This window comes from Zosterops lateralis (assembly GCF_965231275.1).
Source record: "Zosterops lateralis genome assembly, chromosome: 33".
Taxonomy (NCBI): Eukaryota; Metazoa; Chordata; class Aves; order Passeriformes; family Zosteropidae; genus Zosterops; species Zosterops lateralis.
Genome location: NC_139793.1, coordinates 4,109,032 through 4,123,292, shown reverse-complemented (window position 1 = coordinate 4,123,292; position 14,261 = coordinate 4,109,032). Strand labels below are relative to the sequence as shown.

At 65.8% G+C, this 14,261-nt stretch overlaps 1 protein-coding gene across 1 annotated transcript in view; it reads right to left on the bottom strand.

Annotated features, from left to right (window-relative positions):
* NRXN2 (neurexin 2) overlaps positions 1-14,261 on the bottom strand; it is a gene marked incomplete at its 3' end in the record, with an annotated part of 61,394 nt that overhangs the window by 13,889 nt on the left and 33,244 nt on the right. The window contains 8 exon segments of the mRNA XM_083881328.1: positions 4,049-4,168; positions 5,151-5,324; positions 6,469-6,659; positions 7,243-7,624; positions 8,572-8,691; positions 9,967-9,993; positions 12,593-12,793; positions 13,634-14,020. Coding sequence (XP_083737454.1) covers positions 4,049-4,168; positions 5,151-5,324; positions 6,469-6,659; positions 7,243-7,624; positions 8,572-8,691; positions 9,967-9,993; positions 12,593-12,793; positions 13,634-14,020 — 1,602 coding nt within the window.

Here is a 14,261-nt window from a genome sequence, read left to right as displayed (position 1 = left end):
GGAGGAGGGGGGTCCCCAAATGAGGGGGGAGCCCCCAAATGAAGGGGGGGAACCCCCAAATGAAGGGGGGGAGCCCCCAAATAAAGGGGGGGAGCCCCCAAATGAAGGGGAGAGCCCCTAAATAAAGGGGGGGAGCCCCCAAATGAAGGGGGAGCCCCCAAATGAGGGGGTGGAGGTGGGGGAAGGGAGGGACCCCCAAAATAGGGGGGGGGGAGGTGAAAGGAGAGGGGGAGACTCCAAATGAGGGGAGGGGGGTGAAGGGAGAGGGTCAGACCCCCCAAATGGGGTCTAGGAGGGGTTGAACCCCAAAATTGGGGGGAGGAGGTGGGGGACTCCTAAATTGGGGGGTGGAAGGAGGAGAGGGGGAGCCCCCGGTTAAAGAGGGGGGGTCACAACAGGGGGGAGCCCCCAAAAGGGGGGAGGGAGGAGGGTGAGACCCCAAAAGGGGGTGAAGGGGGAGGGGGAGCCCCCAAAGGGGGGGTGGAGGGATTTAGAACCCCAAAAAGGGGAATCTGGGAAGGATTGAGCCCCAAAATGGGGGGAGGTGGTGAAGGGAGGGGGGGGTTGAGCCCCAAAAGACCCCAAAATGGGGCTGGGGGGGATCACAAGCCCAAAATTGGGATGGGGGGGGGGGGGGGGCTTCAAATCAGCTCAAAAATGAGGAGTGGGGGGGGGGACGGTCCCGGTTCAACCCAACCTGAAGTCGGGGAAACCCCAAATCCCCCCAAAGCTGGGCCTGGGTCACCCCACAGAGGCCGGGGGGGTCCCCAAATCCACCCCCGGGGCTGGGGAGGGGTCCCGGCTCACCCCGAAAATGGGGCTGTGGGAGGCCCTGAGAAACCCCAAATCCCCCCTAAATAGGGCCGGGGAGGGGGAGGAGGAGGGGGGCAAACCCCTCCTTAAATAGGTCTGGGGGAGGCAAATCCCCTAAAATAGAACCGGGGGGGCCCAATCACCCCAAGGGGGGCTGGGGGGGGGGCTGAATCCACTTAAAATGGGGCTGGGGGGGCCTGAATCCCCCAAAAATGGGGCTGGGGGGGGGAATCACCCAAATCTCCCCCCTAAATCAAAGCTGGGGGGGGGCTCGAATACCCCCCAAAATGGGGCTGGGGGAGGCGTCTCCCCCCCCTAAAAAAGCGGCGGCGCCCCCAAAGGGCCCCGGGGGTCCCGACCCCCCCTGGGCTGCGGGGCCGGGGGGTCCTGAGCGCCCCCCCCGCGGGGGGTCTGGATCCCCCCCCCGGGGCTCAGCGCATGCGGGGGGGGGGCGCGGGGGGGCCCCGGGGCGGGGGGGGCCAGGGCGGGGGGGGCGGGGGGGGGGCTCAGAGGGGGTCGAGCATCATCTGGGTTGGGGGGGGGGGCTCTGGGTGGGGGTTGGGGGGGGGATGTGGGGCTGGGAAATGGGGCGGGGGGGATGTGGGGCAGGGAAATGGGGAGGGGGAGATGCGGGTTTAGGGGTGGGGGCGATGTGGGGCTGGGAAATGGATGATGGGGGGGGGAAGATGCGGGAGGAAGGGAGGGGATGGAGCGATGGGATCGATGTGGGGCGATGTGGGGCGGAGTTGGGGGGCTGCGGGAGGGTGGGGATGGGGATGGGGATGGGGATGAGGATGAGGATGGGGATGGGGATGAGGATGAGGATGGGGATGGGGATGAAGCGGGGGCTGTGCCGGGGCGGATTATGGGGGGGGGTCTCTGGCCTGGGCGGCGGCGGCGGCGGCGGCGCGATGGGGCCCGAGGCTCGGTGGGGCCGGTGGGGCCGGAGGGGCCGGCGGAGGGGCCGGGGGGCGATGGGGCGGTGGGCGCGGGCGGCCGTGGGGCGGCGGCGGCGGCGGCGGCTGCTGCAGCGGGAGGGGCGGGGGCGGGGGAGGGGCGGGGGGAGGGGCCGGGGGGGAGGGGCCACGCGCGACCCACGAGGGGGAACCCACGGACCCCCCGGCGGGGGGAGGGGCGGCCCCATTGAGACCCCCCCAGGCACCCACGGACATCCCTGGGGTGAAAATGGGGGGTCGGGGACACCCCACGGGGACCCACCGAGGTGTCCCCTCCCCCCCCCACGGGGACCCACCGAGGGGTCCCCACCCCCTCCACGGGGACCCACCGAGGTGTCCCCACCCCACGGATCCTCGGGGACACCCCACGGGGTCCCCCCGGCCCCACGGCGGCACCAGGAGTCACGTCCTGCCCCACGGAGGGGACACAAAATCCCCCCAAGGACCCACTCGGGTGGGCCCGGGACTCACCTGGAGGGTCTGGGGACATGGGGGGGGACAAGGGTGGGCACAGGAGACAAGAGGGGACACCAGGACAGGAGGGGACAGGGGACATGAAGGGACATGGGGGGGACATGGTGGGGACATGGCAGGGACACAGGTGGGCACAGGAGACAAGAAGAGACACCAGGACATGGGGACAGGAGGGGGACAGGCGTGGACACAGGGGACATGGGGGGACAGGGGGGGACATGAGGAGGGACACGAAGGGGACATGGGGATATGGGGGGGACAGGGGTGGGCACAGGGGACAAGGGGGGACATGGGGGACATGAGGAGGGACATGAGGATATGGGGGGGACATGGAGGGACACAGGGGGGACACAGGATATGGGGACACAGGGACATGGGGGTGACATGAGGGGACAGCGGTGGGCACGAGGGACAAGGAGGGGACATGGGGAGGGACACAGGGGACAAGAGGGGACACCTGGACATTTAGGGTGACAATGGGGGGACATGGAGAGGGACATGGGTGACAAGAGGAGACACCCAGACACGGGGGACACCCGGATATTTGGGGTGACAATGCGGGGACATGGAACCCCCCTGTGAGGGACACAGATGTCCCTCCTGAAGGGCCCTGGGGACACAGAGCCACCTGGGCAGGGGACAGAGCCACATGTCCCTGGTGTCCCCTGTGCCAGGGCCCTGGGGGACACAGAGCCCTGGGGGGACACAGAGCCCTCGTGCAAGGCCCAGGTGCCAGCCCTGCTCCCTGTGAGGGACACGGGTGACACGGGTGACACGGGTGACACAGGTGACACTGGTGACACAGGTGACACAGGTGACACCCACGCTGCCACCTGCCCTCCTTAAGGGTCACAATGCGAGTGATGGGAACAGCTCAGGTGAGGGACACTTGTCCCGTGTGGGGACACCACGGCCCGTGTGAGGGTGACAAAGCCACCATGGATGACACTGGTGTCCCTTCAGAGGGACAATGCCCCCTGTGCTGGCTCCTGGGGGGTCCTGGGGGGTCCTGGGCTCCCTGTGTGGGGACAGGGGCTCCTCCTGCTGTGGGGTGTCCTCCACTCTGGGGTACCTGAGCCCCTGGTGTGTCCCCTCGTGTCCCCTCGTGTCCCTCTGAGCCATCGGTGCCCCCCAAATCGAGCTGTGCCCCCCACTCAAACTGAGCACAGCCTTCCTGAGCCCCCTGAGCCCCCTGAGCCCCCCAAATCCCCCTGAGCCCCCCACTCAAACTGGGCACAGCCTCCTCTGAGCCTTCCTGACCCCCCAAACCCCCCTGAGACCCCCACTCAAACTGGGCACAGCCTTCTTGAGCCTTCCTGAGCTCCCCAAGCCCCCTGACCCTCCCTAAGCCCCCCACTCATGTTTGGTGCAGCTGCTGCCCTGAGCCCCCCGAGCTCCCCGAGCCCCCCAAATCCCCCTGAGCCCCCCACTCAAAATGGGCACAGCCTCCTCTGAGCCTTCCTGAGCCTCCCAGTCCTCCCCGGCCCCCCACTCATGTTCGGCACAGCCACTGCCCTGAGCCCTCCCAATCCCCCTGAGCCCCCCAGTCCCCCCTGAGCCCCCCACTCATGTTTGATGCAGCCACTGCCCTGAGCCCCCTGAGCCCCCCAATCCCCCTGAGCCCCCCCAAACCCCCCTGACCCCCCACTCACGCTCAGTGCAGCCACTGCCCTGAGCCCCCAATACCCCCAATCCCCCCAAGCCCCCCAAACCCCCCTGACCCCCCACTCACACTTGGCACAGCCACTGCCCCGAGCCCCCCTGAGCTCCCTAAGCCCCCCAGACCCCCCCGACCCCCCACTCACGCTCAGCACAGCCGGCCCCCCCGAAGGCCGTCATGCTGCAGTCGCAGGTGAAGCCGTCCCACTGCTGCAGGCAAACGCCCCCGTGGGCACACGAGTCCTCGGCGCACGTCGTGCTGGGGCCTGGGGGGCACCGGGCTCGTGGGGACCCCCCCAGGATCCCCCAAATCCAGCAGTATGGGTGGGGGGGTCTCCGTGGGTATTTGTGGCCCCTCCCCAGATTTTGTGTCCCCCCTCCCCAGTGTCCTGAGCAGCCTCTGCACCCCCAAATCCCCCCTGGACATCTCCTTGTGGCCCCCCCTGAGCCCCCTGCCCACCCCTGCACCTCCCAAACCTTTGGAAAAGTCACAGACACCCCCCAAAAAGTCCCCCAGACACCCCTGGACCCCTGTGCCTCCCCATATCCCTATGCCCCCCCAATATCCCTGTGCCCCCCCAATATCCCTGTGCCCCCAGACCTCTGGTCCCCTTTGGCACCCCCTGTGCCCCCTCAGAGCCCCCTGTGTCCCCCAATTCCCAACGTCACAGCCCTCCCTGAACATTTCCCATATCCCAAAGCCCCCAGACCCCCATTCCCCCTCCATGCCCCCCAATTCTCACTGTCCCAGGCCCCAGAACCCCCTAGACCCCCCTATGCCCCCCAATTCTCACCATCCCAGCCCCCTCCTGACATCCCCCATATCCCAAAGCCCTCAGACCCCCCCAGACCCCCCTGTGCCCCCCATTTCTCACCGTCGCAGCCCCTCCTGACGTCCCCCATGTCCCAAAGCCCCCAGCCCCCCCTATGCCCCCCAATTCTCACCATCCCAGACCCCCAGATCCCCCAGTGCCCCCCAATTCTCACCGTCCCAGCCCCCCCAACACATCTCCCATACCCCAAAGCCCCCATGACCCCCCTGTGCCCCCCAATTCTCCCTGTCCCAGACCCCAGACCCCCCTGTGCCCCCCGTTTCTCACCGTCGCAGCCCCTCCTGATGTCCCCCATGCCCCAGACCCCCCAGACCCCCCAGACCCCCCAGACCCCCCATTTCTCACCGTCGCAGCCCCTCCTGACGTCCCCCATGCCCCAGACCCCCCCAGAGCCCCCAGACCCCCCATTTCTCACCGTCGCAGCCCCTCCTGACGTCCCCCACGCGTCTCAGGGCGTCCCCCAGCAGGTCGGGCAGGCGCCCGTTGAGGTCCAGCGAGGCCAAACAGCCCCTGAAGCCCCCCCGGGAGGCCACGAGCCTCGGGAGGCGGCCCAGGAGCCCCGGGCTGACCCCCCCGACGTACAGCTCACCTGGGGAGGGCACGGGGGGGTCACCTCAGGGGCACTGACCACCCTGTGAGCACCCCAGGACAGCCCCAGGGTCACCCATGGGTGATAGGGAGACCCCCCCCCAGTATCTCATTGTCACCTCCTGATGTCCATGGGGACACCTGGGGGACACCTGGGGGATGTTGGGGGGTCACTGATGGGGTGAGGGGACACCTTGGCATGATGGCCCCCATTGTGCCCCCTCCCATCCACCCCAGGAACATCCCCACACCTGTTACCCTCCCCAGGTGTCCCCAGGTGTGTCCCCAGGTGTCCCCAGGTGTCACCCCAGGTGTGTCCCCAGGTGTCACCCCAGGTGTCACCCCACGTGTCCCCAGGTGTCACCCAGGTGTGTCCCCAGTTCTCAGCCTTGGGCTGGAGGCCACAAGTGCCCTTCCTGTGCTGGGTCAGGGGGTACCTGTCCATCCCCTCCGTGCGTACCCTCACACCTGTTACCCTCCCCAGGTGTGTCCCCAGGTGATTCCAGGTGCACCAAGTGTGTCCCAGGTGTCCCCAGGTCTCACCCTTGAGCTGCAGGCCATAGGCCCCCTGCCTGTGCTGGGTCATGGGGTGCACATGGACACCTGTGACACCCCTGTACCTCCCCCAGGTGTGTCCCCACTATCCCCAGGTGCCCCCAGGTGTATCCCAGGTGTCCCCAGGTCTCACCCTTGAACTGCAGGTCACAGGCCCCCTGCCCGTGCTGGGTCATGGGGTGCACATGGACACCTGTGACACCCCTGTACTCTCCTCCAGGTGTGTCCCCACTATCCCCAGCTGTCCCCAGGTGTGTCACAGGTGTCTCTAGGTGTGTCTCAGGGTCTCACCCTTGAGCTGCAGCCCTGCCCATGCTGGGTCATGGGGTGAATGTGGGTACCCACACCCCTGTACCCTCCCCCAGGTGTGTCCTCACTATCCCCAGGTGTGTCACAGGTGTGTCCCAGCTGTCCCCAGGTGTGTCCCCAGGTATCCCAGGGTCTCACCCTTGAGCTGCAGGCCGCGGGCCCCCTGCCTGTACTGGGTGACGGGGTGAATGTGGGTACCCACACACCTGTACCCTCCCCCAGGTGGCCCCAGGTATCCCCAGGTGTGTCCCAGGTGTGTCCCAGGTATCCCAGGGCCTCACCCTTGAGCTGCAGGCCGCGGGCCCCCTGCCCGTGCTGGGTGACGGGTCTCCCGTCCACGCGCAGCCCGTGCAGGGCCCCCCCCTCCCTGGCCACGGCCACCTCGTGCCAGCGCCCGTCGTGCAGCGGCTGCTCCGAGTTGCCCTTCATGAGCGACGGGCCCTCGCCCAGGTCGAACACGTAGTGGATGTACCTGCAAAAGGGGCGTGGCCTCAAAAGGGGGGCTCACCTGAGGAAGGGACAAAGGGACCCCCGCCCCAAAATACAGGGCGGGTAACTGGGCAAAGGGCGTGGCCAAGGATGGAGGTGTGGCCATGATTTGGGTGTGGTCGTTGTGGGCGTGGTTTGAGTGGGGAGGGGCTTGCACAAGGGGGTGGAGCCTAAGGGTGGGTGGGCACTGTGGGATGGGGGGGGGTGTCCCTGAGGGCTGAGGGGGTCTCAATGTCCCCTGGGGGGGTTATGGGGTCTCCAGGACCTTCCTGGTGTCCCCAGGGCATCCAGGAGGTCCCCAGAAGGTTCAGGAGGTCCCCAGGTGGCTCCCAAGGTCCCCAGGACCTCCCTGCTGTCTTCAGGTGGTCTCTAACACCCCCAGGAGACCCTCAAGGAGTCCCCAAAATCCCCAAGACCCCCTGACACATCCCAGGTGCTCTCTGACCTCCTCACCTGCTCCCCAAAGACCCCACACTCATCCCCAAGATCCATCAAGACCCCCAACCTCCCCATCAGCTCTGCCCTGTCCCCCAAGACCCCCGAGGCCCCCAGAGCATCCCCCTCACCCCTTGACCAGCTCGACCACCAGGAAATCGGAGCCGCTGCCGCCGTTGAAGAGGATGAGGCCGTCGGGCGCCGTGGTCTTGAACTGGAAGAAGAGGTGGAAGGAGGCGAAGGCCTGGAGCGTGGCCAGCGCCACGTAGGAGCCGCGGCCCCCGAAGGCCACCGGGTCGGCCACGATGGCGCGGCGGCCGAAGCGGGCGTTGAGCTCGCAGGAGCTGATGTCGCCGTCGCGGCACAGGTCCAGGTAGGGCAGCCCGTTGAACACCAGCCCGCTCAGGTGGCCCAGGAAGTTGGAAGGGACCACGGCCAGGAAGCGGCGCTCGGTGACGATGCCGGTCTCGATGTTGTGGAACTCCAGGCGGGTGTGCGAGCCCGACAGCTGTCCTGGGGTTTGGGGGGACACACACACACATGGGGAGGGTCACCGGGAGTGGGAGGGATAGTGGGTGGTGCCTTGTTGTGGTCTCGTGGAGGGCCAGGCTGTGGGGTGTGGCCTCACGGGGCTGGTCACCTTGTACCCGTGCACCAATGTCCCCCCACATGGGCCTTCATCCCTGTCATCCCTGTCCCCATGGGAATCATCCCTGTCCCCAAGGGCCTTCAGCCGTGTCCCCATGGACCTTCTTCATCCCTGTCCTCATGGATACCATCCATGTCCCCATAGACCTTCATTCCTGTCATCCCTGTCCCCAAGGGCCTTCAGTCATGTCCCCAAGGGCCATCATCCATGTCCCCACGGACCTTCATCCCTGTCCCCATGGACCTTCTTCATCCCTGTCCCCAGGGCCTTCATCCCTGTCATTCCTGTCCCCATGGACCATCATCCATGTCACCATGGACATTCATACCTGTCCCCATGGGCATCATCCCTGTCCCCATGGACCTTCTTTCCTGTCCCCAAGGGCCTTCATCCATGTCCCCATGGACCTTCATCCATGTCCCCACAGACCTGGTCACCTCAACCCCATGCAGCTACGTCCCCCCCAAGGACCTTCATCCCTGTCCCGTGGACCTCCATCTGTGTCCCCAGGGCCTCCATCCCTGTCCCCATGGACTTGGTCACCTTGTCCCTGTGCACCCATGTCCCCCCATGGACCTTCTTCATCTTTGTCCCATGGACCTTCATCCCTGTCCCCAGGACCTCCATTTGTGTCCCCAGGGCCTCCATCTCTGTCCCCATGGACCTTCATCCCTGTCCCCAGGGCCTCCATCCCTGTCCCCCAGGACCCGCAGCCCCACTGGCCGTGTCCCCACGGACCTGAGCACCCCGATGTCCCCCCCAGGAGCCCAGGCAAAGGTCCCCCCGCCCCGTCCCGTCCCCGCGGTGTCACCTTCGACGGTGACGTTGTCCACGGCGAGCTGGAGGCTGCGCCCGCGCCGGGCCACCCGCACCGAGTGCCACTCGTTGTCATCCAGCCGCTGCCCCGCAAACAGCGTCTCGGGGCCCTTGCCTGGGGGCAGCGGGGACACCAGGGACACCGGTGACACCGGGGACATTTGGGACATTGGGGACACCAGTGACACCGGGGACACTGGGGGCAGCGGGGACACCGGGGACATCAGAGACATTGGGGACATTGGGGACACAGGGGACACCGGGGACACCAGGGACATTGGGGACAACAGGGACACTGGTGACACCGGGGACATTGGGGGCACAGGGGACATCGGGGACACCGGGGACACCAGGGACATTGGGGGCACAGGGAACACTGGGGACAACAGGGACACCGGGGACAATAGGGACATCGGGGACACCGGTGACACCGGGGACACTGGGGACAACAGGAACATCGGGGACACCGGTGACACTGGGGACATCAGGACGTTGGGGACACCAAGACACCAGGGACACTGGTGACACCAGGGACATCGGTGGCACTGGTGACACCGGGGACACTGGGGACACCAGGGACATCGGTGGCACTGGTGACACTGGGGACACTGGGGACACCAGGGACACTGGTGACGCTGAGGACACCAGTGACATCAGGGACATCAGGGATATCAGTAACAACAGGGACACCGGAGACACCAGGGACATCAGGGATACCAGGGGACATTAGGGGGACACCACTGCTCCAGGGACAATGAGACACCAGTGACACTGGGGACACCAAGGACACTGGGAACACCGGGGACACTGGGGGACAGTGACACAGGGTGACACCAGTGACACCAGGGGACACCAGTGACACCACCAGTGACATCACCAGTGACACCAGTGACACCAGTGACACCAGTGACCCTGGGGGACGCACCGTACCAGGGCCACCGGGCCACCGGGCCACCAGTACGGGTGACACCGTAGCAGCCAGTGGTGACACTGGGTGACACTGGGTGACATTCACAGCCAGGTGACAACACCCACAGCCCAGGACAAAACCTGGGGACACCACACAGGTGTGACCGTGAACCCCAAACACACCTGTGTGCACCCCAAACACACACAGGAGGGGTCCTGCACATTTGGGGAGGGGTCAGGAGGGGTTTGGGGGGTCAGGAGGGGTTTGGGGGGTCCCTGTGGGGGCTTTGGGGTGTCCCCAAGGGGGCTGTCCCCAGAGGGTGTCCCCAGAGAGTGTCCCCAACTATTTTGGGGTGTCCCAAGGGGTGTTTAGGGGTGTTCATGGGGGGTTTTTGGGGGCCCTGGTGTCCCAGGAGGGTTGGGGGGTTTAGGGGGGGTTTGGGGTGTCCCGGGGGTGTCCCCGGGCGGGGGTGGCACTTACTGGGGTGACAGCCCACGCGGACACAGTCTGGGGAGAGAAGACACGGGTCAGGCCCTTCGCAGCCGCCGCCAGGGGGCGCCCCGGGGACGGGGGGGGCGGCCGGGGGGGGGGCGGGGTGCCAGAGAGGGGAACTGGGGGGGACTGGGAGGGACTGGGATGGACTGGGGGGTACTGGGAGGGACTGGGATGGACTGGGGGGTACTGGGAGGGGACTGGGATGGACTGGGAGGGGACTGGGATGGGACTGGGGGGGACTGGGATGGACTGGGAGGGACTGGGAGAGACTGGGGGGTACTGGGAGGGGACTGGGATGGACTGGGAGGGGACTGGGATGGGACTGGGAGGGGACTGGGATGGGACTGGGGGGGACTGGGATGGACTGGGGGGTACTGGGAGGGAACTGGGATGGACTGGGATGGACTGGGGGGGACTGGGATGGACTGGGAAGGATTGGGGGGACTGGGATGGACTGGGAAGGATTGGGGGGACTGGGATGGACTGGGGGGTACTGGGAGGGGACTGGGATGGACTGGGATGGACTGGGGGGGACTGGGATGGACTGGGAAGGATTTGTGGGACTGGTTTCGGGGGTCTCTGGCACCTCGCGGGGGGGCACGGCCGCCCTGAGGGCCCAGCCCGGGGGGTCCGGGGGGTCCCGGGGGGATCAGAGACCCCGGGCTGGGCCCCCCCTCGTCAACCGCTGCGGGGCGGGGGGGGCAAACACCGGGACCGGGGGGGGGCGATACCATGGGGGGGTCCCCAAATCCCTGGGAGGGGTCCCCAATCCATGGGGGGGTCCCCAACTCCTTAGGGGGGGTCTCAATCCCATAGGGGAGTCTCCAGTCCATGGGGGGGTCCCCAACCCCTTGAGGGGGGGTCTCCTACCCCTTAGGAGGGGTCTCCAATCCCATGGGGAGTCTCCAACCCCTTGGAGGGGTCCCCAACCCTTTGGGGGGGTCTCCAATCCCATGGGAGGGGGTTCTCACCCCACAGAGGACCTGCAGCCCCACTGGGGGTCACCCCCCAATGGAAGGGGCTGCAGGAGGGGTCCCAATCCCTGGGGGGTCCCCAGCCCTGGGGGGGGTCCCCAACCCCTTAGGGGGGGATCTCCAACCCTTTAGGGGGGGATCTCCAACCCCCTGGGGGGGGTCTCCAACCCCTTAGGGGGGTCCTCAACCCCATGGGGTGATCCCAAACCCCTTAGGGGGGGATCTTCAACCCCTTGGGGGGGTCCCCAATCCTCTGGGAGGGTCTCCAGTCCTCTGGGGGGGTCCCCAGCCCTGGGGGGTCCCGGTGCTCTGCCCCAGGTGGCAGCGGGGGGGTCACGAAGGCCCCAATCCCGCGGGGGGGGGGGGGGGGGAGGGGAGGGGACCCGACGGGGACAGGGACACCGAGGTGGCTCTGGTGACACTGCAGGGCCAGTTTGGGGCTCCCAGGTGCCATTCTGGGGGTCCTGGGCACCATTTGGGGGTCCTAACCCCCTTGAGGACCTTTTAGGAGAAATTTTGGGGATTCCAGGCACCAACTTGACCATTTTGGGATCACAAGAACCAACCCAGACACCATTTGGGGGGAAATTTTGGGGACCTGGACACTCTTTTTGGGGTCCTAGGCATGAACATGACAATTTTAGGGTCAAGAGAACTGACCTGGGGCACCATTTTGGGGGTTCTGACCATCATTTCGGCCTCCCAGGCACCAACTTACCCATTTTGGGGCCACAACCAGTTTTGGGGATGTTTAGAGATCCCAAGAATCCACTTGACCATTTTTGGGGTTATAAGAACTCACCTGGGCACCAATTTGGGGTCCTGAGCATCCCCCTGGCATCCCAGGCACCAGTTTGACCATTCTGGGGGGATCCCAGGTCCCATTTTAGGGTCCCAGGCACCATTTTGGGGTCCTAGACAGTATTTTGGGGTCCCAGGTACCATTTTGACTATTCTGGGGACATCCCAGGCAATATTTTGAGGTCCTGGGCATTATTTTGGGTTCCCAGGCAATATTTAGGGGTCCCAGGTACCATTTTAGGGTCCCAGGCACAATATTGACCATTCTGGGGCCATCCCAAGCACCATTTTGGGGTCCCAGGCATTATTTTGGGGTCCCAGGCACAATTTTGACCATTCTGGGGGGTCCCAGGAACCATTTTGGGGTCCCAGGCATTATTTTAGGGTCCCAGGCACCATTTTGGGGTCCCAGACACTATTTTACAGTCTCAGGCACCATTTTGACCATTCTGGGGCCATCCCAAACACCATTTTGGGATTCCAGGCACCGTTTTAGGGGTCCCAGGCACCAATTTGACCATTCTGGGGGCATCCCAGGCACCACTTTGGGGTCCCAGACGCAATTTTGACCATTCTGGGGGGTCCCAGGCACCATTTTAGGATTCCAGGCACCATTTTGACCATTCTGGGGGTGTCCCAGACATCATTTTAGGCTTCCAATCACCATTTTAGGCTCCCAATCACCATTTTCATCTCCCAAGCACCACTTAACCCATCCCAGGACAACCAGAACCAACTCAGGTCCCATTTTTCAGGGCGAATTTTTCAGGGAACATTTCAGGGAGATTTCAAGGATTCTCTGGGAGGGGTCTCATGGTCCTCACGGGGGGTCTCACCCAGGTTGAGGGTGAGCTTCATGCGCCCCCCGTCCAGCTCGAGGCGCAGGGTGTCGGCCGAGTGGCGCGAGGTGGTGGCCAGGACGAGGCCGAAGGCTCGGGGGGACATGAAGCGCAGGGACACGTCCTCGGCCTCCGTCTGCTCCCCGGGCACCTGCACCTTCAGGTACATGCTGCCATCGTAGCTCAGCACCGCCGCCTCTGCGGGAGATTGGGGAGCCCCAGGTCACTTCTGGGATGGGAGCTCTGTCCCCAGGGTGTCCCCAGGGTGTCCCCAGGTGTCCCCAGGGCAGCGAAGTGTCCCCAGGGTGTCCCCAAGGCACCCCCAGGAGCCCATGGCCAGGTGAGCCCCACCCCAGGTAGGTGCTGCCTGAGCACCTTGTGGGGGACAAGGGACATTGTCACAGCCGGGTGTCCCCAGGGTGTCCCCAGGGTGTCCCCAGGGCACCCCTGGGAGCCCCATCCCAGGTAGGTGATGCCTGAGCACCTTGTGGGGGACAAAGGACCACTGGGTGTCACTTCTCCCCGTCCTGGGATTGGAGGTGTCACCACCTCTGGGGGGGAGCCCCACCCACCCAGGGGACACCCAGGTGTGGGTTCAGGTGTCCCTGGGGACATCCAGGCACCTCCTCTGCAGGTGTGACCCTCCCTCAGAGGGGACCCAGGTGTTCAGAGGGTCCCAAACCCCCTGTCCCTCCCCCTCACCTTTGTCCCAGGTACCCCACCCCGCCCAGGTGTGACCCTCAGTCCCTGCCGTGTCCCAGTGTCACCCTGTATCCCCTCCCATGGTGTCACCCCCTCCAGGGCACCCATGGGTCCCTGTATGACCCTGTTCCCTCTGTCCTCTCTGTCCCCTCTGTCCCTGTGTCTCCTCACCTGTCTCAGGTACCCCACGCCCCCCCCCAGGTGTGACCCTCAGTCCTCACCATGTCCCAGTGTCACCCTCAATCTCCCCTCCCATGGTGTCACCCCCTCCAGGGCACCCAAGGGTCCCTGTATGACCCTGTCCCCTCTGTCCCCTGTGTCCCCGTGTCCCCTCACCTGTCTCGCAGCGCGGCCCCAGGTACCCGGTGCCGCGACAGTCGCACACGAAGCGGTTCCAGCCCTCCCGACAGGTGCCCCCGTTGCGGCAGGGCCCGCTGGCGCACAGCCGGGGGGGGTCCCTGGCACAGAGCGGGGAGACCCCCGGAGCCCCCCCGGAGCCCCCCAGAAGCGCCCGCACGTCGCGGCTCCGGCCGTCCACGAAGAGATCCCGCACGCAGCCCACGAAGCCGAGGCGCAGCCCCGCCGCCCACAGCTCGGGGGGCGCGGGGGGCCCGGGGCGACCCTCGGGGAGACCCCCCAGGTACAGCTCGGCCCCCACGTCCAGCACGTCGCGGTCACCGCTGGCCAAGAACGGGGTGCTGCGGCTGTTCACCGACACCGAGCCTGGGGATGGACAGCAGGGATGTCAGGGGACAGTGGGGACATCAGGGGGACAATATTGGGGTAAGGGGGGTCAGGGGGCCATGGGGGTACAGGGGGTGCTGCGGCTGTTCACCGACACCGAGCCTGGGGACAATGCAGGGATGTCAGGGGACAGTGGGGGACATGAGGGGACATTAAGGCACACCAGGTGCATGGCAAAGGGGGGATAACAGGGACAAAACCCCCCTGCACACCTGTGAAC